General features: G+C 33.1%; 1 protein-coding gene across 2 annotated transcripts in view; it reads left to right on the top strand.

Moving 5' to 3' along the window:
* LOC143239715 (RNA-binding protein 26-like) overlaps positions 1–27,398 on the top strand; it is an 80,193-nt gene that overhangs the window by 44,363 nt on the left and 8,432 nt on the right. The window contains exons 15-19 of one of the 2 annotated variants that reach the window (XM_076481126.1): positions 820–933; positions 2,705–2,809; positions 6,600–6,785; positions 9,099–9,179; positions 19,739–19,879. In XM_076481126.1, the coding sequence (XP_076337241.1) occupies positions 820–933; positions 2,705–2,809; positions 6,600–6,785; positions 9,099–9,179; positions 19,739–19,879 (627 nt within the window). The remainder of the gene's footprint in view (positions 1–819; positions 934–2,704; positions 2,810–6,599; positions 6,786–9,098; positions 9,180–19,738; positions 19,880–27,398) is intronic. The other variant, XM_076481127.1, reaches the window with a different exon arrangement.

The raw sequence follows: 27,398 nt of genomic DNA, 5'->3' as shown, positions 1-27,398 counted from the left end.
TTATTGAGCAGCAGCTACAGCCTGCCCTCAGTCGTTTACTGAAATGGGCCACAGCAAATGGTTTTAACTTTTCTCTTTCTAAAACCGTTTGCATGAATTTTTGCCCACCAGTGGGGTATTCACTCTGATCCTGAACTCTGTGTCAATGAAGTTGTGCTTCCTGTGGCCCTGGGGCAAAATTCTTTGGGCTTATCTTTGACCATAAGCTGACCTTTATATCACACATTACGCAACTATGAGCCAAGTGTACTAGAGCACTGAACATACTCCATGTCCTCTTCCACCTCTTTGTGAATGGATGCATGTTCTATGCTAAAGATATATTGAGCTCTCGTTCGATCGAAACTGGACTATGATCTGTGGCTCTCCCAGGACCTTGGCTTTGAAGATGCTTGACCCCGTTCATCATCAGGGGCTTTGGCTCTGCACAGGAGCTTTATGCACTTCTCCAGTCCATAGTTTGTATACCAACTAATAATTAAGTATAAAAATAGAATATTTGATTGTGTCAGTGTTAAACCTCTTTTAATAATATGACCAACAGCAGGTAAATCTTTTTATTAGAATTTCTTATTTTGTTTATACTGGCTGTAACCTGTTATATCAATAGGTAAATCTTGTTTCAAGGTTTCTGATATTTTACTTACTTTAACCAGTTATATCAATAGATAAATCTTGTATCAAAGTTACCAGTTTGTTACTAACTGTAACCTGTTTTAGTAAAATCTTTCGCTCCTGATTTTGCCAAATCTGTAACATGTTTAAATAACACAGCTGTTGGTGGTGACATATCTTACTCATATTCTAATTTTATGATAGACTTTAACATCTTTAAATAAGATGATTGAGAGTCTTCAAAATGACATGAGGAAAGATTCTGAAGAAATCAAAGAACTTCAGCAGACTACAGGGATACCAAAATCTAAATCTGAGGTAAGTAAACCATCATTTTATAAATGTTATGGAGTCTTTATAATGACTAATTTTATCTGCTTTTTTTTTCTTATTTGCTATTCAAACTATTTAAATTATGTTTTCCAACAATGTTTTCTTATTTCTCTGGTGTTTGAAAGTGCTGAGTGTAAAAGTTTAAATTAAATAGATTGTTGATGTAATTCTTAGATATGAAAAACATTTAGTTAGTTTTTTTCAGTTTTTGTTCATACCTGGACATGTATATCTCTAGTATGGACTACTCAAGTACCTCAGGTCTGTTCATATCTAGACATGAACATATGAATGAGGTGTCTCAAGTATATCCATACTTTGACATGAATTTGTAGTTTCAGGGCCACAACAGGATGTGTCTGAGGGATAACAGGTTTCACCATTATACTCTTCTCACTGGACAAGTATTTTAGTTTTGTTATTACAGTTTCTATTTTATCATTGGGTATGTTTCTAAGATCTACACAGACATTGAATATATGTCTAAGATCCATATGTTCCAAACTCTAAAATATGAATATTTTTAAATGTACCTATGAACATCAAACCAAAACTGTATAGAAAAATATCTTTACAAACTCCCAATAACACACACTAACAAACACCTTTAACTTGTGTGTTTTCATGTATGTATATTTAATGAAATCTTTAGCTTCAATATTATTAATTACACTAATTGTTAATACCTGATTAAAATCAGTACTATAAAACATTAGTGACCTAAATTTCAAATGAGCGTTAAAATGATTTTGGTAGAGATTCCACTGTGAGTTCTAGTTGTCACCTTAATCTCATAATGGATAATGCTTATGATGATAGATCCCAAATGCATTGTGGATATTCCATCTATCAGATAAAATTCAACTCTGTTGTTAAATCAACCAGTAATCATAGAAAATCAATTAAAGATATGAAGTTGAGTGTTACACCCACAGTGTCTTGAATCCTTCTTCCCTTAACTGTTGGTAAAGTGTAGCCAGGTGATTAGGTTGCTTGACTTACAATCTGAGGGGTGAATTGATTTATGTCTGTTCATAATTTTTCATATCTGTAATTTGTACAGTGGGTGTACTGATCTATGTTTATAATTGGACATATATATCTGTAATTTGTACAGTGTGTGCACTGATTTATGTCTTCATAATTAGATGTACATATCTATTTTGTGCAGTAGCTGTGCTGGTTTGTGATATTTCTAATTATACCTAGATATAGGTAACTACAGTTAGAAATGCAAACACAGTTCATTGCTCTAATGTTGTGTTTGTAATCATACCAAACAAGTTTCAACTTTTAAATTTGTGCACTTGTTTTTATGCAAATACAAATCTGTTGTTTTGTACTGTATGTATGGTGCATTACTCAGAAGTTATGTTTTTATTACAGTTATAATATTAATATTGCTCGTTTGTATTATATAGGTTATGTTAACAATACTTAAACTTTTCAATTGTCATACCTGTTTGTTCAAGATATTTTTAAGAAACAAAATTTGTTTAAAATGATATTTTCAAGAAGCTTACTGTAATGTGAATTATTAATAGAAATTACAGAATTTGTTTGCAGTGGATTTTGGAGGAATTTTATTTCTAGAAATATGAATTATTGGATTATTTGTTTGGAAGGTTTTGCTTCCATTCAGTATGTCAGCTCAGTCTTAGTTTAGCCAGGTCAGTATTTCAGCAGCTTGTTTCTTGTACTTGAGTCAAGGAACATAAGCAGTTTCAAACAAGTAATGTTCCTATTGTCTGAACAGGCAGAGAAACAGCTTCTTGATGCTGAAATGGACCTTTACAACAAACAACATAGGGGTGATGATACAACAGAGCTAAAGAAGAGGGTTATTGAACTCAGACAAAAGGTAACTTCTTGAAGATATAAAGCAGAGCTGTTATATCTGATAACAAACATACTCAAAATGCCAGCTTAGGTTTAGATGTGGTGCAAAAAAGATCTGAACTCTAATTGCATGTGTTATATGTCACTAATTTTTTTTTAAATTTTTATTTCACATATAATTGTGTTTCAGAAGTGCTTGGATTGTTCACAGCTGAACATGCATAGATACCCATGGCAATGGATACTACTCTTAAATTAGGCTGTAACTGAAGTGCCTTGATGTTAATGTATAAACATTCTTAGCTTCAGCCTAACTGTGATGGTGTTTTGCATAAATGTTCTTACAGTTTATCCATAGTAATGTTTTACATTAAAGTTCTTAGTTACAGTCTGTCCATGATGGTGTTTTATAACAAAGTTTGTAGTTACAGTCCATCCATGATGGTGTTTTATAACAAGGATCTTAGTTACAGTTTATCCATGGTGGTGTTTTATAACAAGGATATTGGTTACAGTTTATCCATGGTGGTGTTTTATAATAAAGTTTGTAGTTACAGTCCATCCATGATGGTGTTTTATAGTAAAGTTTGTAGTTACGGTCCGTCCATGGTGTTTTATAACAAAGTTTGTAGTTACGGCTTGTCCATGATGGTGTTTTAAAACAAGGATCTTAGTTACAGTCTGTCTATGATGGTGTTTTACAACAAGGTTTGTAGTTACAGTCTGTCCATGATTGTGTTTTATAACAAGGTTTGTAGTTACACTGTCCACGATAGCTTTCCTGCATAGTATTGTATAACAGGATTGTTAGTTATATCAGTATTCTAGTTAATCTGAACTCATGGGTTACACATGATTCAGAATTTGTTGGGAAGCATGAGAATTTAAGTCCTGTGTACTGAATGAATATGCACTGCAAAATGCTCCATATGCGAGGCAAGCACAAGTACTTTGTACCATAATAAATTAAAGAACATAAAGTTTGCTCACAGCTTTCCACAATCAGTTTTTAATGGTTTTGATCAATGAAAATAAGTTGCATGCAGTTAATTAATAGCCATGTGAAAGTACCACGTGATTAAGCTATAAACAGTGGAAATGTTATAGGTGGCATTCATCAGTTGATGATAGCTGCCTGTTTAAAGGTTAACCTTGTCATCTTGGATAAGTCAAGGTGTGCAAGTCACAACCGTCTAGAAAGTTGCAGTTGAAACTTGATTAAACTACTCTGTTATCAGTGTATTTGAATAAACTCAGCAACAACACATAGATTATAAACCAAAGTGTAGTTAATTTTAAAAGGATATATGTAGAAAAATTCTCAATCTGGTATGAGAACTGTGATAATTTTTATCTGTCCTCCTACTTCTCTAATTATTTTTTTACAATCTCTCTAAGCAATAAAAAATGTAGTTTAAATTATACGTTACAAGAGTTTTATTGTTCAGGCATATAGTAATTTACATAGCCTTTAATTCACTTAGTTACAGAACAATAAAATAAAGATCAGACCATTCTTGCCCATGCCCACCTGTCACATTCTGTCTTTCAGAATTTACAAATAGTTCTCTGACATACAATACTATATTATTTATAACTTATAGAAAGCTAAAGTTTTTCTTTTTCATTTGATGTATTATATTACATTGTTGTTCATACAGAGAACTGTATGTTTTCCTTCCAATGTAAACTATATTTCTTTGTGAAATACATCAGAAAGTTTAGCTGAATTTTAATGGCTTTTGTTGCATATTTAGAAAGCCTTTAAAACTGTGATAGTTATGCTCTTTGGTGCTTTATTTAATTAGAGAGAAATAATTTAATGCAGTAATACAATTAGCATAAAAATATGGTTAATGAAAATCCAGAAAAGACCCAGTTAAGTAATTTATTGTTATAAGTGTAGCAAAAACATAAGAATTAAAGATTTATTGGGTTAACTAAAGTAAAATAAATAATAAGTATTTTATGAGGTATTTTTGTGAGTATTCCTTGAATTATGGAATTTGATACTGTAATGTCAGTTGTACATTAATCGCTTGATTTGCCTTTTATATGAGATGAATAATAGTTAGACATGGTTCAAAGGGCAGTAAAGCAATACAATATATACATATATATACTCTTACATGCTTTAAGTTACTTAGGATAAATAGTTGTGGTTTTTTGTTACATTGTGCAGTCACTCCAGTTTTATAATGGGAATAATAGTTTTAACATGCCCAGAATAGTGTTTTATAACAGGAAAGTTAGTTATAATTTAACAAAATTAATATTAAAGAACAAGAATACTAGTTTCAACCTGCCCAGTACTTTGTTTTTTAACAGGAATGTTAGTTATAATTTAACCAACTTAATGTTATATAACATGAATACTAGTTACAACCTGTCCAGTACAGTGTTTTTTTAAGAGGAATATTAGTTATAATTTAACCAACATGTTACATAACATGAATACTAGTTATAATCTGTTCAGAACAGTTTTACAACAAGAATGTTAGTTATAATTTAACCAACTTAATATTACATAACATGAATACTAGTTATAACCTGCTTAGAAGTGTTTTAGAACAGGAATGTTAGTTACAGAGATGCTAATCATTACGATTTTGGTATATACATTACAACTATACACTCATAAAGACAAATATTACAATTTGTTGCAACTCCCAAATTATTATATATTATATAGGCCTATACAATAAAGTGATAAATTGTTCCCCCAGGGCTTGAAAGGGGTGAAAAGAAAATTTCTAGTGAGATACAAATTTTGATAATAAATAAAAGGCATAGTCCAAATGGCTACTTGCAATAATCGTGTTTGTACTTGAAATAATAAAAAATATTTGTATCTCCAACGTCTGCCAATAGTCTGAGTGTGATGCTTCTCCATACTGGGTACGTGGGGGAATCCATAGTTACGTCATCAGTGCTTGTCAGCCAATCAGTGCTCGTGTAGATAGGTATTTCTCGTTTTCTAAGCGGCAAAGAAACACCAATGCAATCGTTCACAAGATGGAAAAAAAAGAGGCCTCGTTTACCAGATTGTCTTGTTTCTGGCAAATCTAAAAGGACTAAAACTGTGAAAGGGCTATTTACAATCATTATGCTCAGTCATTTGAAATAGTTGGCATCTCTGTAGTTATAATGTGACCAACTTAATGTTACATAACAAGAGTAGAAGTTAAAACCTGCCCAGTATAATGTTTTATAACAGGAATGTTAGTTATAATTTGACTAACTTAATGTTACATAACAAGAATATTAGTCATAACCTGCTCATTACAGAGTTTTATAATGGGAATGTTAGCGATAACTTGACTGGCACAGTATTTGGTAACAGGAATATGAGTTATGGTTTGTCCGGCATGGCATTTGATAAGTAGGATATTTGACATAATATATACCAAAGTTACTAGTTACAGCCTGGCTACATTCCTGTTTTCTTATAAAGATATTATTTGAAACTGTTAAGGATAATGTTTTACTATAAAGTTATCATTCACAAACTTTGTTCATAACTTGAAAATGGATCAGTTATTTGATGGCATTTTCATAACGTATTATCTAATTAATGTTATTTAAAGATTATAGTTAATTGTTGAAGTTGTATATTAGTGTGTCCAGAAAGTTATTTTAATGTTGAGGAGAGTATTTCTATCCTGTTCAAGATGGATGTATTTGAAGTGTATTAAATTCAAAAACCAAAGTTTTGTAGTATTAGAAATTTTATCAGACTATTTAAATGTGCTGTAAGATAAAAAATGTTGATGTGGTGTTTCACTATATAGATTTTTTTTTTTTTTTTTAAGGCTAAATCACTGGGCCTTTTGGACAGGAGTTCTAGAGGGCGTGGGGGACGTGGTTCAATGCCAAGAGGAAGAAGTTTCCGTGGAAGAGGTTCTCGGAATCTTACATCAGTAGATCATCGGCCGAGGAAAATAATTGTATCTGGGACTGAAGAAGTTAAGAAAGATGATATGCATATGCATTTTGTGGTAGGTTTTGTGACATGTTTATTTATCTATAAATTACAGTATTTCAGACACTAGAAATATTCTTGTTAAGTTATCATGTTTTAATGTGTATGTAACAAATGTTTTTCTCCACTGTTGGTGAACACTAATGAGCTTGATATTAATTGTATGTTCTGTTTTAATGTAGGTGTTAGGAATGTTATTGGCTATTCTTGGTGAGTTCATCAAGCTGGATGATAATTGTATGTTCTGTTTTAATATAGATGTTAGGAATGTTATTGTCTATTCTTGGTGAGTTCATCAAGCTGGATGATAATTGTATGTTCTGTTTTAATATAGATGTTAGGAATGTTATTGTCTATTCTTGGTGAGTTCATCAAGCTGGATGATAATTGTATGTTCTGTTTTAATATAGATGTTAGGAATGTTATTGTCTATTCTTGGTGAGTATCACCAAGCTGGATGATACTTGTTTGTTCTAATATAGATGTTAGGAATGTTGTCATCTACTATTAGGGAGTAGTACTTAATGTGATAGTAATTATATTGTTGGTTACTGTTGGGGAATGGTATTGAACTTGAATGAAACTGTGCCTTTTCAATTGGTATGTTAAAAATATTGTCTTGTTTTTCGACTGGAATATATTGAGTGTGATAGTTTGTGACACGTTTCAATGATGATATAGTGGTGTTACCATCTAGAGTTATTGAGTCCCATTACTTAACTTAATGGGAGATGATCAGTTGCATTAATTTTTTTTAATGTCAGAATATTTTTGTCATCTTAGTTTTTTGCAGTAATGATTGACAAGAAATCATACAGGAGTGTAAATGAGTTGCCATTTATTGTTTTGTTCTTTTTCATTTGCATTGCAAAGCGTCAGGTGCTCAGTTCATTTTTCAAAGTGTTCTTTTTTCATATTCTAGCTTGTTAATATTGGTAATTTGTGTTTCTGTTTTCTACAAAACTGTAGACTTGGTATTTTGACATCAAAAACATCTAATTTAAATCAGTACTGCATTCAACATACCACATTATCTCACAAAAATTAATTGTTAAATGTTCTTTTAATATTTACTTTTAAGAAATTAACTAAACTATAATAATAATATTTCAGTTACAATTTATAATTTGTTACCAAAATTATTGACATAAATTCATAATATAGTAGTTGAATACAATTTTGAATACAAGTCAACAAACATGATGACGTGGCCTTTGACCAGTGGCCCATTGTGATAGGGTTAATGGGTTTACTTTTTTATTTGTTTAATTATAATTACAGAGACATTTTTTCTTTTATTAAATGCTATTTTTCTAAATAGGACAGAGTCATTTGATCTGATAAATGTTTGGGAGAATTAGGTATGAGACAAAAGGATTTATTAGTAAATTGTCCTTGAGGAAACTTTATTTCTGCATATATGGGCTCAACATTTCATGAAATGAGCTGCACTTAAATGGTTTAATTGTTACAGTTAAATGTAGTACCTGTCCAAATTCTCTATGGAAATACATAGTTACTTTTTCTTTTTTATGGAATGACTTAATGTTTTACAGAAACTGGACTTATTTAACCTCAGTAGGTTAAAGCTAGTAACAGTATACATCTATTTCTACTTAAATTGTTTTATTTATTATTTGAATCCTATCTAATTTTCTTGCCAGACAAATTGTAAATCACTCAGTAGTTTAGGTTAAATTCTCAGAGGGGTGGTAAATATATTAGAAAATAATGGGATACTTAGAAAACAAATGTCACAATTCTCATCCTAGGGTGAGATTGGGGATTTTTAAAATATTTCTTCATGAAATTAAGAATTCAAAACTTGTATTATATAAAATGTTGATTGGCTAACTATGTTTTTATGTGAAGTTTATCCATATACCATTATAATAAGGTAGTTTAAATAAATTTTAGTCTAACTCTCCAAACATTGTGATGTGTGTGCACTTTGACATATCTTGCTGAGAGGCCTAAAGTAGAAAGAGTTGAGAGTTTACTGATGATTCTAGCAATAAATAATACATGTGCTCTAAGATGGTTTATAATTTATAAGAAAACTCAAACTTCATTGGTTTTTCTAGACAAGTTTCTTAAACTATGACCTCTGACAACAATTAGTTCGTTTTGGTGTTTCCATTTCTATGATAAGTTCAATTTTAACTTGTAGGTTAGAAATATTATCTAGTGTAGGTTGGTGGTATTAATCTGGATTTTATTGTGGTCAGTTTTATTGATTAAAGTAAATATAGTCATGTAAATGTTCAATAGAAATATATCTAATAGTAGAATAATAAACTCTGAACACTATTATTTGGTTATCTTTCAGCAATTTGGAGAGATTGAGAGTGTGGAAGAAGCTCAGAATGGGATTGTAGTAGCTTTCAAGACAAGGAGGGATGCAGAAAAGGTAATTATGGATGAAACAAAGTGGATGTTTATAATAGTATAAGCCATCTATGGATGAAACAGGTGGAGCTTTATAATAGTGTAAACAATGTATGAATGAAACTGTGGAGGTTTATAATAGTGTAAACCATGTATGGATGAAACAGTGTGGAGCTTTATAATAGTGTAAACCATATATGGATGAAACAGTGTGGAGCTTTATAATAGTATAAACCATGTATGGATGAAACAAAGTGGAACTTTTAATGGCGTTAGCCACACTCTGACAAATAACATCTGAGTTTCCTAGTAGTGTAAATGACATACTGGTAAGTCAAATCTGTACTTTCTAGAAATGTAAGTAACATGGATGAATAAAAATAGGATGAGGAAAACCCTACCATTAGACTTGATAGTCATCTGTAGGTAAGTAGATAGATGGTCTGTATTTACACTGATTTGCTGTAATTTAGGTGTGGAAGAATCTATAATGAGCTTTTGAGAATGCTGTGAAATTATGAATTTCAAACAGGCAGACTTGCTTATGAAAAATAAGAATAATTTCCTTGTTGAGCTGCTTTTCTGCTGTCAGCAACTATGTTTGTTCTGAATATTAATGATGCAATGCAGAGCATGTGTAAATTTGCTGAGTTCTACATTCTCTTTCTTCCTATATGACATCATAATTTGTATGTGCTGATTGGCAATCACGCTGTTAACTTCTCTCGTAGATTCCGAAGTCAACTTTAGGCATTGCAACATTTGTTTCTACCAACACTGGAAATATTTTTAAATCATTTAGAAACCTTACTAATGCATTCTGCCTTTAATATTTGATAAGTTCATATGGCTGTATTGTTGGCCCTCAGTGATAAACATACTTAGGCCTGTCTATCAGTATTGGACTTTTACAGTTATATGGATGCTCACATTGTAGAACATATTTGTTTCTGTCATGATGATGACATTTTAAACTACATTTTACTCAGAAGACAGGATTTTTTCTCTCGTTCTTATTCTAAAGAAGCTTCTAGTTGTTTGAATTATTTTTACTTTGTATCAGTTATGTTGTATTGTTTACAGTAAGGTAATTTTTGCTATTTTAGTGATAATTGATTACTTCTTATCATTCTGTCCATTCAGTCTTGTATGCTCAGTTGACCACTCATTTAGCTCTGTCTCATGTGTGGATCATCCAAATCCAATTTTTATTTAGTATCACCATAATATTTCATGCATCTTTGTTTCGGATCAACATCGTTCAGGATACACTTAATTTCTCTCCAAATGGCATTTTAAACCTTGGATTCTTGTGCATGTACTGGTATCCTCCTGCCCACTGTCAGAGATTTTTTTCTTCTGTCCTGGGAGTGATAAATAGCAATACTTTACAGTCATTCCTATTTTATTTTCTCAAATGTGACATATCTAATCATACTTTGCTTTTCATTGGCAACTGGTTTGAGACTAGTTGTAATGTAATATGCTATTTCTTCATTACTTTTCATTTTGTAATTTTGATTGAATTAAACATGGTCCTTTTTCTTGTAGACTTTTATCTTTTTCACAAATGTTTTCTCTCTCTCTCTTAGAAAAGGTGTTGTGGGATATATATTTTGGTAGACTCTTTTTCTAGTTCATTGGTTCTTTTCAGTGGTTGTCAGGTTTTGTAGGGTTGAAATTCTCTGTAGTAGGTGTCTGTGACTTGGTGATATGTTTCAACAATTCAGGCACAGCAAACATTCCACTTGCTTTGAAATAATATATTGAAAACAAATGAAATGTATGTACAAAAATTCACAACACTGTTGGTTATCACAGTTGTAACCTGAGGTTTGAATAATTGTCTATTTTTATTCAAAGTCCACATAAGGAGATTCAATTACTTTAGAACATCCCTTGGAAAGACAAATTATTCTCCTTTATTCTGTTTTTACAATACAAAGCTGGGATACATACTTTAAAATCACCACCATAGTTGCTGGTATCACAGTTGCCTCCCTTTTGTCAGAATACACACTGTTTCAGTAACTTTAGAAAGACTGGTCATTCAGTTAGCTCCTTTTATATGGTAGCCAACTACTGCTTTCCACCGGTGTTCATATTTTACATCTCTGGCAGTGGATGCCTCAGTCAGTCTGGAGAGAACCTTCTCTTGTGTGTCTATCATTCTCTCAACTTTCTTCATTGAGTACTTATCAAGATAGTTATTCATAATTCAAGATTCCACTTATTGCTACATTTTGATCCAACCCAACCATTTACTTTCTTGCTACATCAACTTTCTTATGAGAAACTTGTCCTGCTATCACTGTAGGAGAACATTTTTTCTAGCATCCTTATCTTTGTAATAATGTCTAATGTCTACAGCTTTATGGCTGGTCATTATTCAATTCTTTGTAAGAAAAGCCACATTCTTTTCCTGGCTCATTCAGTTAAACCCATTCTTGTCAGTGCTCTTCACTGGTTATCTATCGATCCTGTTGGACTATCTTATAGGATGGATGCAATAACGTATCTCATTTGTATCTAATTTCTCACCAAATTACTCATTTTGTTATGTATTTGTTTCCTGATTGTTGTTAATTAGTTTTTCTGTATCTGTTTATAAACATGATTTATCTGCCCCTTCCATAAACTATTAGTTTCTCTTGTTTCCATTCTGTCAAGATTGGTTTCAAACTCATCATCTTCAGGTATTCTAGCTTTCAAGACATTATCCAAGATGGGACTTGTTCACAATTGATACATTCTTCATTACTTATATCTGGCAGATGTTCTCATCTCTTTGCATTTGAAGCTACACATACTTGATTTTCTTGGAAGACTTCATACTTACACTGAGTCTTTTTACCTAAGACTTCAAGAGAAAGTAACCATTTTTCCTCATGTATTTTTTGTATTACTTGCCCTGTTTGATTCTCTTTCTCATTCAAAAAAAAAAGTGTTTTATGTCCTTTCAGGGATGTTTGTTACCTCATCTTTATTGAATCTGTTTGGTAAATGAGCCATGCTCCTTTTCATCAGCCTTGTTTCCTGTGAATATTTTAATAGTGAATTTGTTACATGTCACCAAATTCACCATTTGGCAATATCTAAGGTACTTGAGTCACAACACCCATTAGAAGCAGTTTTACAGTCTAGCATGCTGATGGATCTGGATTCATTTTCAAAGTATTAATTGCATTTCATTGCAGTCTCTTTAGCTTCAGAATTTGATTTGTTTATCTTCAGTTTAGGTGGAATCCCTATTACATGATTTACTCAAACTTAATATTACTTTCAATACATGCAGCTCTTATGACATCAGCTTGTTACAGGAATTTCTATCACATGATTTACTTAAAGTTAGTATTGATTTGGATACCTGCAGTTCTTATAACATCAACTTGTTACAAAATTGATATTTTATTGTTTAGAAGATAGAATTCATGTGATAAAGGTGGTTTTATATTGCTGGATGTCTTAACAATAAGTGAAAATGCAAGTGGTATAATTGTGTAACAACTTAAAATTAATACAGGCATCCTTTTACCCATGCTACAGCTTGTATTTTATCAATATTGTTTTGAAAAGTTATTGCTCTCTAATTGTAAGAAATTTGAAAGATTTATTATGTTTTTATTTTAATATGAACCATATTGCTAAATATAAAGATGTGAGATGTTAGGATTATGTGCTGAACATTGATTAATTCAAAATACTGTGTTGATGTATTTTTATGTGCAAAATACCAAATATTTGTGTACAGTGTTATATAGTGAACTTTTGAAAGTTAACTGGTTTTATATTGTTTCAACTGTAAAACGTTTCTGCAGCTAATGTGGGGAAGTTATAAACTCTTGACAGAATGATATATCAGAATAGACTCTAGCTCTATTCATATTCATTAGTTAAGGTTTTCTTTCACCTTCCTGCAGGTACTGAAAAGGTTTCATGTTTTCTTGAGATTGAGAAATAAAATTTTCTAAAAATACTATCTTGAAAAAGTCAAAACAATAAAATATTTAGTTATAGTTTTACTTTAGAAGATTCATTACAGTTTTTATTAAATGAATTTTTAAAAATAACTTTCTCAACATGAAATATAGTTGCTGTGTACAAATTATATGGTTAAACTATTCAGTCTTTCATACATTGTTACTGTTCATCATTACTGAGTGGTTAATTTATTTTATTTTACAAAAACATATTTTTTTTATGTGAACATGCAGTTTTGACATAATTTTAAGATGTCATGAAATAAAACCAGTCATAAGTAGACTCAAATCTATGAGGTTATCCACTTCAATTATGTTTAAGATTTACTTTTAAATGATCAAAACACTTTAAGTAATACAGATATTTGTAAGAGAGATGAACTAAAATATGCCCATAGAAAATACATTGGGGTTTAATTCACACAAACTTTCATATAGGTTGTCAACTGCATTGATTGGTTCTGAACGTTTTTCTTACAAAGAGTTCTACACTTCTATCTAGTATCATTTACAGAGATAGCACTTCTACCTAGTATCGTTACAGAGATAGAACTTTCATCTAATATTACAGAGATAACACTTCTACCAAGTATCATTACATAGATAGCACTTCTACCTAGTATCATTACAGAGGTAACACTTCTACCTAGTATCATTACAGAGGTAACACTTCTACCTAGTATCATTACAGAGATAAGTTTAAGTTTTCTCATATAATTTTATATGCATTCATTATTACATGTTTATATCAATAAGAAGCAATACTGTCTGTTAGGTTATTTTTAATAATGTCTTCAAAGGAAAAAAAAAGCATTCTTGTAATGATTATCTGGTGCATAAGATGTGTTTTCACACTTCTATTTTTACTCTCTTATTATTTATTTTTCTATATTTATTTTCCCATAACTTGTTGAAACTATACTTTATACTATACATCTTGTTTTTTGACCATTGGATATCTCTTTACCTTGTGACTGTTTACCCACACAGTTGCTTTCTTTAATGCTTTAATGAAGGTTAGTTAGATAAAAGTTAGGCAAACTACCACTCCTTTTCAAACATTTCATGATCATGTTATGATTGTATATCAATAAAATATAATAATTCCCATTTAAAGTTTTATTTTTAGATATAGCTCTGGTTATCTCGTATATATTTATTTTACTGCTTGTGAAGGTAATTCACATAACATTCAGTGTTGGTTAGGGAGATGGACAATGCATGGTATAGGCTAATGAAATATTAACCCGGGCAACGTAGTAGCTATTTGTCCCCAAATCTGTATATTGTTTACAGATAGAAATACATTTCATTGTGACAGTTTGCACTTGACAAACGTGTTGGAAGCATGACTAAAACAAAAGGAAATTTCCCCAGTCAAAAAATGAAGTAATTGTGGGTGTAATTAGAAAATGCAAAAAACAAAGGTAGATGAGCTACAAAATTTTCATGAGAAGAAGAATGCATTCTGTCAGGTGCAGCAGATGGACTTTCACTTACAGACAGACCTGAAGATTCACAGACAACACAAGAAGTGTGCTTTATTGTGAATGTACCCTGCTTGAGCTTCAACATTTTTCAAAAGTATAGAGAAAAAGTTCAAAAGGTAAATATGAAAGGTTGTGCACGTGTTTTATTGGAATTTATTAAAGTTTTATGTTTGTGTGTCAAACCATAAAAATTATAGTTGAGTATTTATAGCTTTATTTATCCATAAGACAGTGTAATTACCATGTTCATTTCATGAAGTTGGTTGCATAATGAAAGCTTTTGTTTTTACTCTACTGAATTACAGGAAATGTTTTAATATACATTCTGGCTTTTAAACTGATATTTTTTGATGTTGTAATTTCTTTTACAAACATACAAAACCAAAATTATTGTATTTTTTCCTGTTTTAGCAATGGCAATCACTGCTCCCTAAGTAATTTATGATAGCAGGTTGTGAAGAGAGACATCTTGCTATAGAAGCTGGAGATGTGGACATGGATGGAGTTCCATATATTACTGTAATTGTTGATGGAGTAGGTGAGGCTGTAACCACATTCAGCTAAGAAGTAGCAGCTGTTATTGGTCAGAGGACAAATTGTTATTCTGGAGTGTAATAAATAAATTTTGTTGTGTATATACAGCAGCTAAAAGGAGAAGATATTGAGCATGTTTGTACAAAAAACTGGAACAAGTCTTTTAGTGCAATAGAATCTTATATAATTATAGAAGGTCAGAAGAGTTGTACAAGTTAAAGTATAATAAAAATGATGATTCATTTGTACATAAAGTTGTAGAACATGTTTCTTATGGTAGGAATGTAAACAAATGTACCATGCTGTAAGACTGAACACAAAAACTTCATTTTATATAACAGGAAAAAGTGCAGAAAACTGTAAACACCTGAATGAAGACAGTACATTGATATTATAAGAATGTGCTCATTTGAAAAGATGCACAAAACAGTAATTTTGTGGAGGAGCTGAAGGAAGACTTAAAGAATGCACTCTATTATATATTTGGTCATTATGGAAGGTGCAAATCCTGTTACTGTTTCCACAAAAAAGTAACCAACATCAAGAGAAACTACTTGAATAACATAGCTCATATAAAACCATAAGCAGAATAATGACTGTATTAGTCATACCGTCTGATAAGCAACTTGGCAGACTTGTACATATCCTGTGACTGAGTTTATTAGTGGTAAACAGATCAGAAGGAAGATGCTTCAGTAGAAGAACACATGCTGCAGGTTTAACATTTCAGCTTGTTACAACGTAGCCTAGTCTTTCCAGCATGACAAGAAGTCCATCTGTACTATTAAAGAAAAATACAAAACAATGGTTCTCATAAGACTTTCAGCTCCTGAAGCAGAATAAAATTGCTCAAAATCCAAGAAACTTCTATTTATGGATATAATAGGGAAAGAAGAATAGTGGGTCTGAGTCAGTAAAGCCTGATTTCCTCAATTTAGAGTTATTAGAACTGAAAAATGGTTTGTTGAGAAAACTAAAAGTTACAAAATAACAGTAGATTGAAAATGAAAAAAAAAATTCACAAAGTCAGTACAGATTTCTTCATAGGTGACAGAAAGGAAAGAATGACTTAAGACATTTACAAGATGAGGGTCACTAAGTCATGCAGTTACACAGTGAAGGTAATTATATACATTTCTTCTTTATCTACACCTGTGCAATAGAATATGGTGAAAGAAATGACCTACTTGATTGGTCCACAAAAGCTGGAAACCAAACACAGGAGTGTGGTTTATTTGTGGATAGAATGAAAGGTTACTTAGCAAATGCCATTGTAAGGTCTGATGGTATTATCAAAGTCAATTGCTTACTGAAAGCAAAGGGAAGGACTCCTTTACAGGTGTATGGTTAGTTATGGATTTCTATTGTACTTTACTTGATATGATATTTTAAAACTGAAAGATGTATGAATATTGGTAATTTATTCATTAATCACATAATTGGTAGAAAACTTTTCAATTTCACTATATGGATATTTCTCAATCTATCTGTTCATTTAAGATTACAATTTTTTGGATTGAAAAGATGCTTCCTGAACTGGATCAGTTTTATTTTGATGCACCATTGCCAGAAGTAATAGACCCAAGAATGTCGAGAAGTGTGGTTTTACAAGAATCAAACTAGGTTCTTGAGGTCAGTTGGAAGGTGAAAGGGAAGAATGAAGTGAAATATAAACAAGGTTTCTAGAACCTGTGACTTGATATTTGTCATGTTTTGAGATATAAAAGGATCATCAGCCTTGTGATGTTCATATATTATTGTTTTTGCATTTTTTAAACAATGTTTTTTAATTATGAAAAATCCTTTACATCATGAATATTCTTTGTTGTTGTTTTTTTCAAATGCAACTATTTCATAATGTAAATAAAAGTTTTTAAAATATTTGCCTTTTCATTTTATTGGAGTTTATAAAACTACATGGCAGTATTGTTTGTTCCATTTTAAAAAAATGTTACCTAGTTGAACCTGACAAACAGTTTGAATTTAATTTTCATTATGTGATATAAATACTTTCAATATTCTGTAGTTTTGTTGTTTTATTACAAATATTTTATCTAAAAATAATGACAAAAAAACCAACTTTTCACACTTTTGATCAGTTTCCCACCTGTTTTTGTGAGGTCATGTGGGCTTTTCCAAGAAGCTTTACAATTTTATTACGTGGAATTTCAAAATAGGACATATTTATAATTGTTTTTTCCAACGTAGTGCTTCGTGTGACTTCTGGAAAATTCCTTTGTCTGTTAATTGAGAAACATGAGACCCCTGTTTTTATGGCAATCAAGTGGAAATATTTTTAGTAAAGAACAATTTCTTTTTCAGTTTATGGTCAAGATTGTATAAAATCACATAAATTGTTCGATATAATGAACTTCAGGCATAAAGTTTTTGTTTTTTCCTTGCATGATCTTACAAACTATTCATGTTTAAATAGTTCATGCTTGTTTAAATGTTTGTTTTATCTTCATTTCACAGATGTTGAAGTTATCTTCCAAATATTGTCACTGTTGAAATTTTCACAGAAAACTATCAAGTGGTTCTATAAAACAGATTATTACATAGTTGTGAATATTTTTGCATTTTGAAATCATAGTTGTAAATACGTCTTGTGATTTGTCATGTTTTATGTGATTGTACTTGTTTGTTACTTCGTAAGTGTTGTTATACCTCTATAAGTGCAGTTTTATATATTTCTTGGCAATTAATATTTTTCCTTTGCCTGGATATTGTTGGTTTCTGGTAATTCACCATGAATTAGGATATGTAGTTGTTACTTGCCTCAGACAGGTTACTTGACCTGACTGTCAGTTGATTGAGTATCAACTTTCCTGTAGTATGAAAAATAAAACCAATATAAAAACTTATAGTAACTACACTATTCAGACAATGTTGGTAATTTTTATTTCACAAGAACTCTACATTTTATACGTAGTATGCATAAACACTTCTAAGAAGGAACTGTGAACACAGGCCTAGTTTTTTTCTATAGTAACAAAGTGTGTTGTGTAACTGCTTGCCCAATAATACCTCTCATGTGCAATGTATTAAACACTAACTTTTTTCATTTGAAGCATTTTGAATATATAAGGTCCATCTCGAAGTATAGGTTTTGTTATATTCAAAGCAGTGTCTGGACAGCATTTTCAATGCTAGTGAAGTTGGGTAGGCTTGCATATTACTGAATTAAACATTAGAAGATAATTGGAATTTTTATTTTTACTTGATTTTACTTAGTATAGTCAACTAAAAATATTTTGAGTAAGAATTTGGATCCAATACCATAAATTTAGCTTTAATGTACAATCTTTAACTTGTATGTATGGTATGTCTTATAAAAATCACATGCATCAATGATAAATCTATAAAATAAAACAAACTTATACATCAGGTAATACTGATCATATTATTAAATAAGGAATACTAAACATTACTGTAGATCATTAATAATCATGATGATTAGCATTCCGTATGTCTTGTTTATTAATGGTAATCAATGTTTGTTGTCACTAGCTGTATGCTTCCACAGATAGTATGATTGGTGTGTATGCATTCCAAAATATTAAATTCACCCAAGGATAATGTGGTTGGTTTATGTGCTTTCCAGAATATTAGATTGTTGAAAAAACTTTGTAATAACGTGTGAATTCTAATAAGAAGAATTAATTGTCATGTTAAAGTATAACATTGTTCCTATAGTGTTCTCCACACGTGCTCCAGCAGAATGGTTTAACATTGTTTCTATACTGTTCTCTACACAAGCTCCAGCAGAATGGTTTAACATTGTTCATATACTTTTCTCCACACGTGCTCCAGCAGAATGGTTTAACATTGTTCCTACACTGTTCTCTACACAAGCTCCAGCAGAATGGTTTAACATTGTTCCTATACTGTTCTCTACACAAGCTCCAGCAGAATGGTTTGACATTGTTCCTATACTGTTCTCTACACACACTCCAGCAGAATGGTTTAGCATTGTTCCTATATTGTTTTCTACACACACTCCAGCAGAATGGTTTAGCATTGTTTCTATACTGTTTTCTACACACACTCCAGCAGAATGGTTTAACGTTGTTCCTGTACTGTTCTCTAGACACATTCCAGCAGAATGGATTAACGTTGTTCCTATACTGTTATCTACACACATTCCAGCAGAATGGATTAACGTTGTCCCTATACTGTTTTTAAAGGTCTGATTGCAACAAAGTTTTCAAGTCTTTAGATGGTAGACTTTCTATAATGTTCTTTACACTTGTGTTTCTACAACTGGTAGTTATTCAGTTAGGTTTCACCATATATCCTCTGTATAAATAATCTATCAAACAGTATATAGTTGAAAGGTATAGTGGGCAAGGTTTTAGTGGATCTGATGCAGCATATAGGTGTTGAAAGGTATAGTGGACAAGCTTTTAACAGATCTAATGCAGTAAATAATTGATAAAAGGTATAGTGGGCAAGTATGTGAGGTATATTAAATGTTATGAAGCCTAATTAAAGAATGACAGTTGCTCTGAGTAATTTTAAAGGATCTGATTGTATTTTGTGAAGTAAAGATAATGAATATTTTATTTCTATCTTAGGCTATTGCTCTTGGATCTAACTATGGTGATCAAGCAATCACCTTGGCTTGGTACAGAGAACCAACTTCTTCAATAGCAGATACATCTGGCCTCACAGACACACTGGAAGAAGAGGAAGAGATTATTGAAGGAGAAGAGGAGGTATGGACCTTTTAAAACATAATTCATTTTTAACATGGTGTAAGAAAAGTAATGTCTGTATTTTCTAATTGATGTATAGAATATTGAGAAGCTCATTGGCTCTTAGCTTGAGACTTTCTCAGAGGTTGAACAGTGGTTGGTATCCAAAAAATCTCATCTGAAATATTTGTAAGTTTATTTGTAGAGCTGAGCAAATTAATCAGTTATCTGTTAGCAATAATTATATTGCCTATTGTCATATAAGCTAATTGATTTATTCTAATTATGATTAAACTGATTAATCACACTTGTTGTTTCTGATTATCCTAATAGTTGAGTGATCATAATTACAGTTAGTTGATTTCAATAAAAATAATTAACTAATCATCTCTTATTATTACTGTTTCAACAGACAGCTCCTCGGTGTGGATTCCTGTACATGGTGAGGGGACCTCCCAGGGGAAGGTTTTGTTCTTTCAGTTTACCTCCTCTGGGATCTAAATATCCACCCACGTTTGCTGTGTGTGGCAACCCATGAAGGGGAGGAGAGGATCCTGGTGGTTGAAGGGTCCAACCCTAACATAGCACTTTGGCCTTGAATTCCTGTAGACAGGTGGCCCCTTGGGTCAATCAGCTAGTTCACTTGGGCTAGGGTCAATTAAGTACCAGTGTTGGATGTTCTCAACAGGTGTTGTGGACATTGTATATGATGCTGGTGTTTGGGTGTAGTGCTCACGAAACCCTGGCATTGCTGCAGTGTCCTTGCTTGATAATATAGTGCATCCCTTCGTAGGGCTCCATGGTGGGTGAGGTCAGTGGGCGCCAAAATTTTCTTTTTTTATAATGGATCCCCCAAATAAAAACTTAAATAAAATAGTGAAAAAAACAGTCCATAGGTAAACGTCCACATCTAGAAGATTCTGAGCAGCAATCTTCAACATCTGTAACACCTGTTGTACCTCATTTTCTTATCCTACATTTTTTCAGACAAAGCTTTAGGGCAAATGTCTCCATTTTTCATTCAGAAGGGACTAGAGGGACTTGATGGCTCTCCAAAGTTAATATAGAAGCTTCGATCTGGTGGCATATTGGTGGAAACATCCACATCTCAACACAGTGAACTCCTCATGCATTTAGAGGCAATTGGGAATATACCTATTGAGGTTACACCTCATGCTACTTTGAATTCATCACAAGGAGTTATTGTTGAAAGGGATTTGAAGAACATCCCCGAGTCAGAGATTCTCGGTGGTTTCTCCACTAAAGGAGTTTCTGCAGTGAGGCACATCTCCACTCGCAAAGATGGAGTTACTTTGCTGACCAGTATCCTCATTCTGACATTTACATCACCATGTCCACTTGCCACCATCAAGGCAGATTATCTTAATTGCAGCATACGGACGTACATTCTAAACCCAATGTTTCCAGTGTCAGCAGTTCTGTCACTTGAAGGCATCACATTGTGGTTCATTGACGTGTGCTCATTGTGGTAGCAAGGACCATGATGCCTGTGAGTATGAAATGGACCCTCATTGTGTCAATTGCAATGGCTCTTACCATTCTACTTTCATTCTTGCCCTAAATGTTTGGAGAAAAAAGAGGTACAGCATTTGAAAACAATTCATAACATTACTTATCCTGAGACTCAAAGTTGCTTTCCACCACTTCATCTTGGACATATGCTGCTACACATCTTTCCACTACTACAGTGGGAGTGCAGACAGATCTCTCTGTACCTCCAAAAGAATCCTTCTCAACAAATCCCAAGATCCACTTCCTTCAATTTCGGGTACAGGCATTTCCTTGGATCCATCTTCTTCTCCCACCCCAAGATGCATAACGATTGTTTGTTCACATCCTTATTCACTGGAATCCTCTTCCAACAGCAGCAAAGACCTGCCCAATTGACCCAGAGCAGGATCCTTGGAGGTTGATAGACCTCCCTTGAATAAAGACAGTAAAGAAAAAGATGTGGTTGTAAACAGAAAGGTTCTCTACCCAATTCACCTGCACACACACACACAAAATGGCCACTTTGACACAGTGGAACTGTCGAGGTGTATGCTCTAATCTTGACGACATCAAAACATTGATTGCTTCCTACTATCCTGTATGTCTTCCATTACAGGAAACATTTCTGAAACCTCCTAATACAGTCACCTTTTGGTGGTTTTCTTTGTACAGAAATAACAGGCTGTGTGGTGGAAGAGTGCATGGAGGGATGACATTGTTGGTTGATTATCTTTGCCACTCGGCACATTCTTGGAGGCTGTAGCCATCTGTGTTTCCTTGGGTCATACCATCCCTATTTGTTCTCTCTACCTGTCACCTGGAGAGACATATGATCAATCAAACCTTCATGTTCTCATTGAACAGTTGCCTTCTCCCTTTTTAGTCCTAGGGGACTTTAATGGACACATCTCCTATGAGGAAGTGCTGATATTGATAGGAGGGGTCACTCCATAGAGCAAATGCTCACTGATCACAACCTGACTCTTTTCAATACTGGTTCTTCTACTTATCTTCATGCACCTAGTCAGTCCTTTACTGCTATTGATCTCTCAATTTGCTCCCATTTTTCATGGAGGGTTGGCAATATCCACAATTCACTGCAGTTATCATTTTCCTATAATTTTGAGAGAGACTGGCCATGGTCAGTGCCACCCGACCCGGGTGCCCTGGTGGAAGCTAGATCACACAAACTGGCCTTCTTTCACTGCTCTCACAGAACTTGATCCTGCCATTATCTGTAAGCCATCAATAGACAATTGTGTGGCAGCAGTAACTGACTGTATTATACAAGCAGCTGCTCAGTGTATTCCTAAAAGCTTGACATGTTTCCCACGATATCCTCGTCAATGGTGAAATCCTGCCTGCCACATGGCACGGAAGGCTTAAAAACGGGATACATTTCATAGGTATCCCACACTCCCAAACAGCATCGCTTTTCAGTAGGCCCGCACACATGCTCGGTTGGTAAGTTGTGAAAGCCAGAAGGAATCTTGTATTAAGTTTGCAACCAGCATCCCTTCTACCACCAGTTCCAAAGTCATATGAGACAAGATTTGAAAGGTCAGTGGGCAATATAATTCTGTCCCCCTCTCAATCTTGCTCTCTGATGGCCAGGAAGTAGCTAATACACCGGAGCATAGCTAATATTCTAGGTGAAAGGTTTTGCTGGGTCTGTAACACTTCTTCCTCTACCTTCTTAGCCATCAAGACTCTAGCAGAGTGATCACCCTTTTCCTTTGAGCTGATTGTCTCTATAACTGTAATCTTCCCTTCACACTGGTGGAACTCAAACTGGCCCTTCATTGGTCTGGCAGTACATTGGTTGGACCTGATGATGTACACTATGAAATTCTGCACCATCTATCTCCTGCTTCTCTTGCTATTCTTCTGATTGTTTTTAAATGGATCCTGAGCAGCAATCTTCAACATCTCTAACACCTGTTGTACCTCATTTTCTTATCCTACATCCTTTTTCAGACAAACCTTCAATGCAAATGTCTCCCTTTTTCATTCAGAAGGGACTAGAGGGACTTGCTGCCTCTCCAAAGAAGTTTTGAGTCTCACACTTTTCAGTATAAAAATTAATGCCATCACTGAACAACTCCCTCTCATTGTTGCAAATGTGCTCTGTGTCAAAGACTGACATGAAATGTGAAAGGTGCCATCATTTGTTTATTGAAGTGGACCACAGCAAATGGCTTTAACTTCTCTCTGACTAAAACTGTTTGCATGCACTTTTGCTGCCAACGGGGTATTCATCCTGATCCTGAACCCTCATTTTGGTAATGTTGTGCTACGTGTGGTCCCTGAGACAAAGTTCTTGGGACTTATCTTTGACTGTAATCTGACCTTTATACCACACATCAAGCAGCTATAGGTCAAATGTACAAAAGCACTAAACATCTGTGTCCTCTCTTCCACCACTTGGGGAACAGATCAATGTTCTATACTACAGACGTATTGTGCTCTTATTTGATCGAATCTCGACTATGGATCACTGGTCTGTGGCTCTGCTAGAATCTTGGCCTTAAAGATGATGGACCTTATTCATCATCAAGGACTTCAGCTCTGCACTGTGGCTTTCTGTACTTCCCCAGTTCAGAGCTTATGCATACAGTCTCATGAACCTCTTTTGTACCTCCATTGTTTACAGCTGTCTTTACTATATGCTTCAAAACTTCATTCCTTACCAAAGCATCCCACCTTACCAAAGGTTGTGTTTTCCTTTCTCAGTGGGCCATACTTTTTCAGAACAGATGATCTGCCATTGCTCCTTTTGTCCTTCATATTCCAGACACTGTTGGATAAATTGGGTCTGTCCTTGGATAATATTGCTATATCCACTGGTCAGCCTATACCCCCATGGCTTCTTACAGTCCCCAGTTGTGACATATCTTTAAGTCATCTGAGAAAATCAGACACTCCTGATTGGAAGTACTGTCTGTTATTTGCTGAACATCTTTTGAACCATCCTTCCATTCCTATTTATACAGATGGTTTGAAATCAGGTGATTGTGTGGGCTCTACCATGGTTTGTTGTGGTTCAGTGGTTGAGCACAGAATCCTCTCTACAACTTCTGTGTTCACTGCTGAACTGTATGCCATTTCTCTTACCCTGGATCACATAGAAGCTAAGCAGTACTCAAACTGCACTATTTATACTGACTCAGTTCTCTACTGGCCTTGGAATCGCTTCACGTTGGTTTATACCCTGTTTTCACCGGTATTCAAACACCAACTAGCCCATTTCTCTTTAACATCTTCTTCTATCCAGTTTTTCTGGATACCAGGCCACGTTGGTATTCGCGAGAACAAGCTTGCTGACACTGCAGCTAAGTCTATCTGTTCTGGCACTATTACCGCTGTGCCTATTCCATACAAAGGCTCGGCTCTGTACCAGCTGGCAGTTGACTTAGAGTGAGAAACGCGAAAACAATCTTTTTCAAATTAAACCACATGTTGGACTTTGGACGTTTTGCTTCCGTAAGGATTAGTAAGAGCAAGTTCTTCTAACTAGACTACACATTGGTCACAGTTTTTCAACTCATCGTTTTCTTTTATCTGGAACTTATGCACCAATGTGTAGTCTGTGTAACACTCAGGTCACAATAAGCCACATATTACTTTCTTGCCGTCGTTATGACTCTCAACTACGGCACCATTTTAAACATATTCTATTCCAAGGTTTGTCCATAATGTTAGACAGTGTTATTGGTGATGGTGACACTGTCCACCTTGGAAATTTTTTTAGTTTTTTTAAAGGCCATTAATCTTTTTAATGCCATTTAAGTTTTTTTTAATTTATGCATTAGACCTTTTTTTATTGTGATTCCCTTTGAAGAATCACAGTCCATCTAGTTCAATTTGAAATTAGAAAATGGCCATAACATCAAATAACTCAGAACCAAGATTGGAAAGGCCAACTTCAAGTGACTGACGGTGGTTTTTGTACTTAATTGTTAGTCTTCCTGGCAAGTTATCATTATTACAATTATGCTGCAGAAAGTCTCTTACGTAAACCTTGTATTACTCTAGTTTTTCTCTTAACGTTGTAGACTAGATGTAAACATTGGTTTTATGCTGTTTATGTTTTTTTAAACTTTGTTTTGCTTTACCTTAATTTCTTTTTATGAATTTTACTAAATTTACTTTAGTTTTAACTATTTATCAGATGTTTGGTGCAGATAGCCTAGCTGCTTTATGCCATAAAATACCAAATCAACCAACCATCCAAAAAATAGTTGATCAAACTTCTAGATGTTTGTCAAGAAAGTAGTCAATTAAGTCTCAGCTTGGGCTTGGTTGATTTGACTGACCACATAACTTCTTTCTACTTGTTTTATAAATTTGATGTGAATATAATTGTAATATATTATGTACATCTTCACAAAATTTGCCAGTCTTTCAGTAAACATTATAAAACTCACATATCAAAAAAATCATATTTTGTGCAGTATTTTTAAAGAAACAAAAAAACATTTGTCCTGGAATGTATCTAGTATTTGTTTTGAGTAATCCTTGTGCAGTGATTTTTCAATATATCTAGTATTTGTTCTGAATAGCCTTTGTGCAGTGATTTTTCAAAATATGTAGTATTTGTTCTGAATAGTCCTTGTACAGTTATTTTTCTATATATCTAGTATTTGTTGTGAATAGGCTTCGTGCAGTGATTTTTCAATACATCTAGTATTTATTCTGAATAGTCCTTGTGCAGTGATTTTTCAATATATCTAGTATTTGTTCTGAATAGCCTTTGTGCAGTGATTTTTCAAAATATGTAGTATTTGTTCTGAATAGTCCTTGTACAGTTATTTTTCTATATATCTAGTATTTGTTGTGAATAGGCTTCGTGCAGTGATTTTTCAATACATCTAGTATTTATTCTGAATAGTCCTTGTGCAGTGATTTTTCAAAGTATCTAGTATTTGTTCTGAATAGTCCTTGTACAGTGATTTGTTCTACATATCTAATATTTGTTGTGAATAGTCTTCGTGCATTGATTTTTCAATACATTTAGTACTTGTTCTGAATAGTCCTTGTGCATTGATTTTTCAATACATCTAGTATTTGTTCTGAATAGTCTTCATGCATTGATTTTTCAATACATCAAGTATTTGTTCTGAATAGCTTTTGTGCAGTGATTTTTTATATATCTAGTATTTGTTCTGAATAGTCCTTGTGCAGTGATTTTTCAATACATCTAGTATTTGTTCTGAATAGTCCTTATGCAGTGATTTTTCAATACATCTAGTATTTGTTCTGAATAGTCCTTGTGCAAGGATTTTTCTATATATCTATATTTATTCTGAATAGTCTTCATGCATTGATTTTTCAATACATCTAGTATTTGTTCTGAATAGTCCTTGTGCAGTGATTTTTTAATACATATAGTATTTGTTCTGAATAGTCCTTGTGCAGTGATTTTTCAATACATCTTCCGTGTTTCTCCAATAATAAGACCTACCCTTAAAATAAGCCCTAGTTAAGAGTGGCAGGAAGAGGAAAGAAATTAAAAAAAATTAATTTGTTAATTAGTTTAATAGTTAGTTAATTAGTTTGTTTAAGTATTAATCAGTTAGTTTAATAGTTTAATAATAGTTTATTTTAAATGGTTAGTTTAATAGTTTTACTTTGTAACTTCATTTTTTTAATATATCAAAATAAGACATCCCCTGAAAATAAGCCCTAGTGTCATATTTTGGAGTGAAAATTAATATAAGCCCTGTCTTATTTTCGGAGAAACACGGTAGTATTTGTTCTGAATAGTCCTTGTGCAGTGATTTTTCAATACATCTAGTATTTGTTCTGAATAGTCCTTGTGCAGTGATTTTTCAATACATCTTGTTTTTGTTCTGAATAGTCTTCATGCAGTGATTTTTCAATACATCTTGGATTTGTTCTGAATAGTCATTGTGCAGTGATTTTTCAATACATCTGGTTTTTGTTCTGAATAGTCTTCATGCAGTGATTTTTCAATACATCTAGTATTTGTTCTGAATAGTCTTCATGCAGTGATTTTTCAATACAT

This window comes from Tachypleus tridentatus, chromosome 13, assembly GCF_004210375.1.
Source record: "Tachypleus tridentatus isolate NWPU-2018 chromosome 13, ASM421037v1, whole genome shotgun sequence".
Taxonomy (NCBI): Eukaryota; Metazoa; Arthropoda; class Merostomata; order Xiphosura; family Limulidae; genus Tachypleus; species Tachypleus tridentatus.
This window is presented reverse-complemented; position numbering and strand designations above follow the sequence as displayed.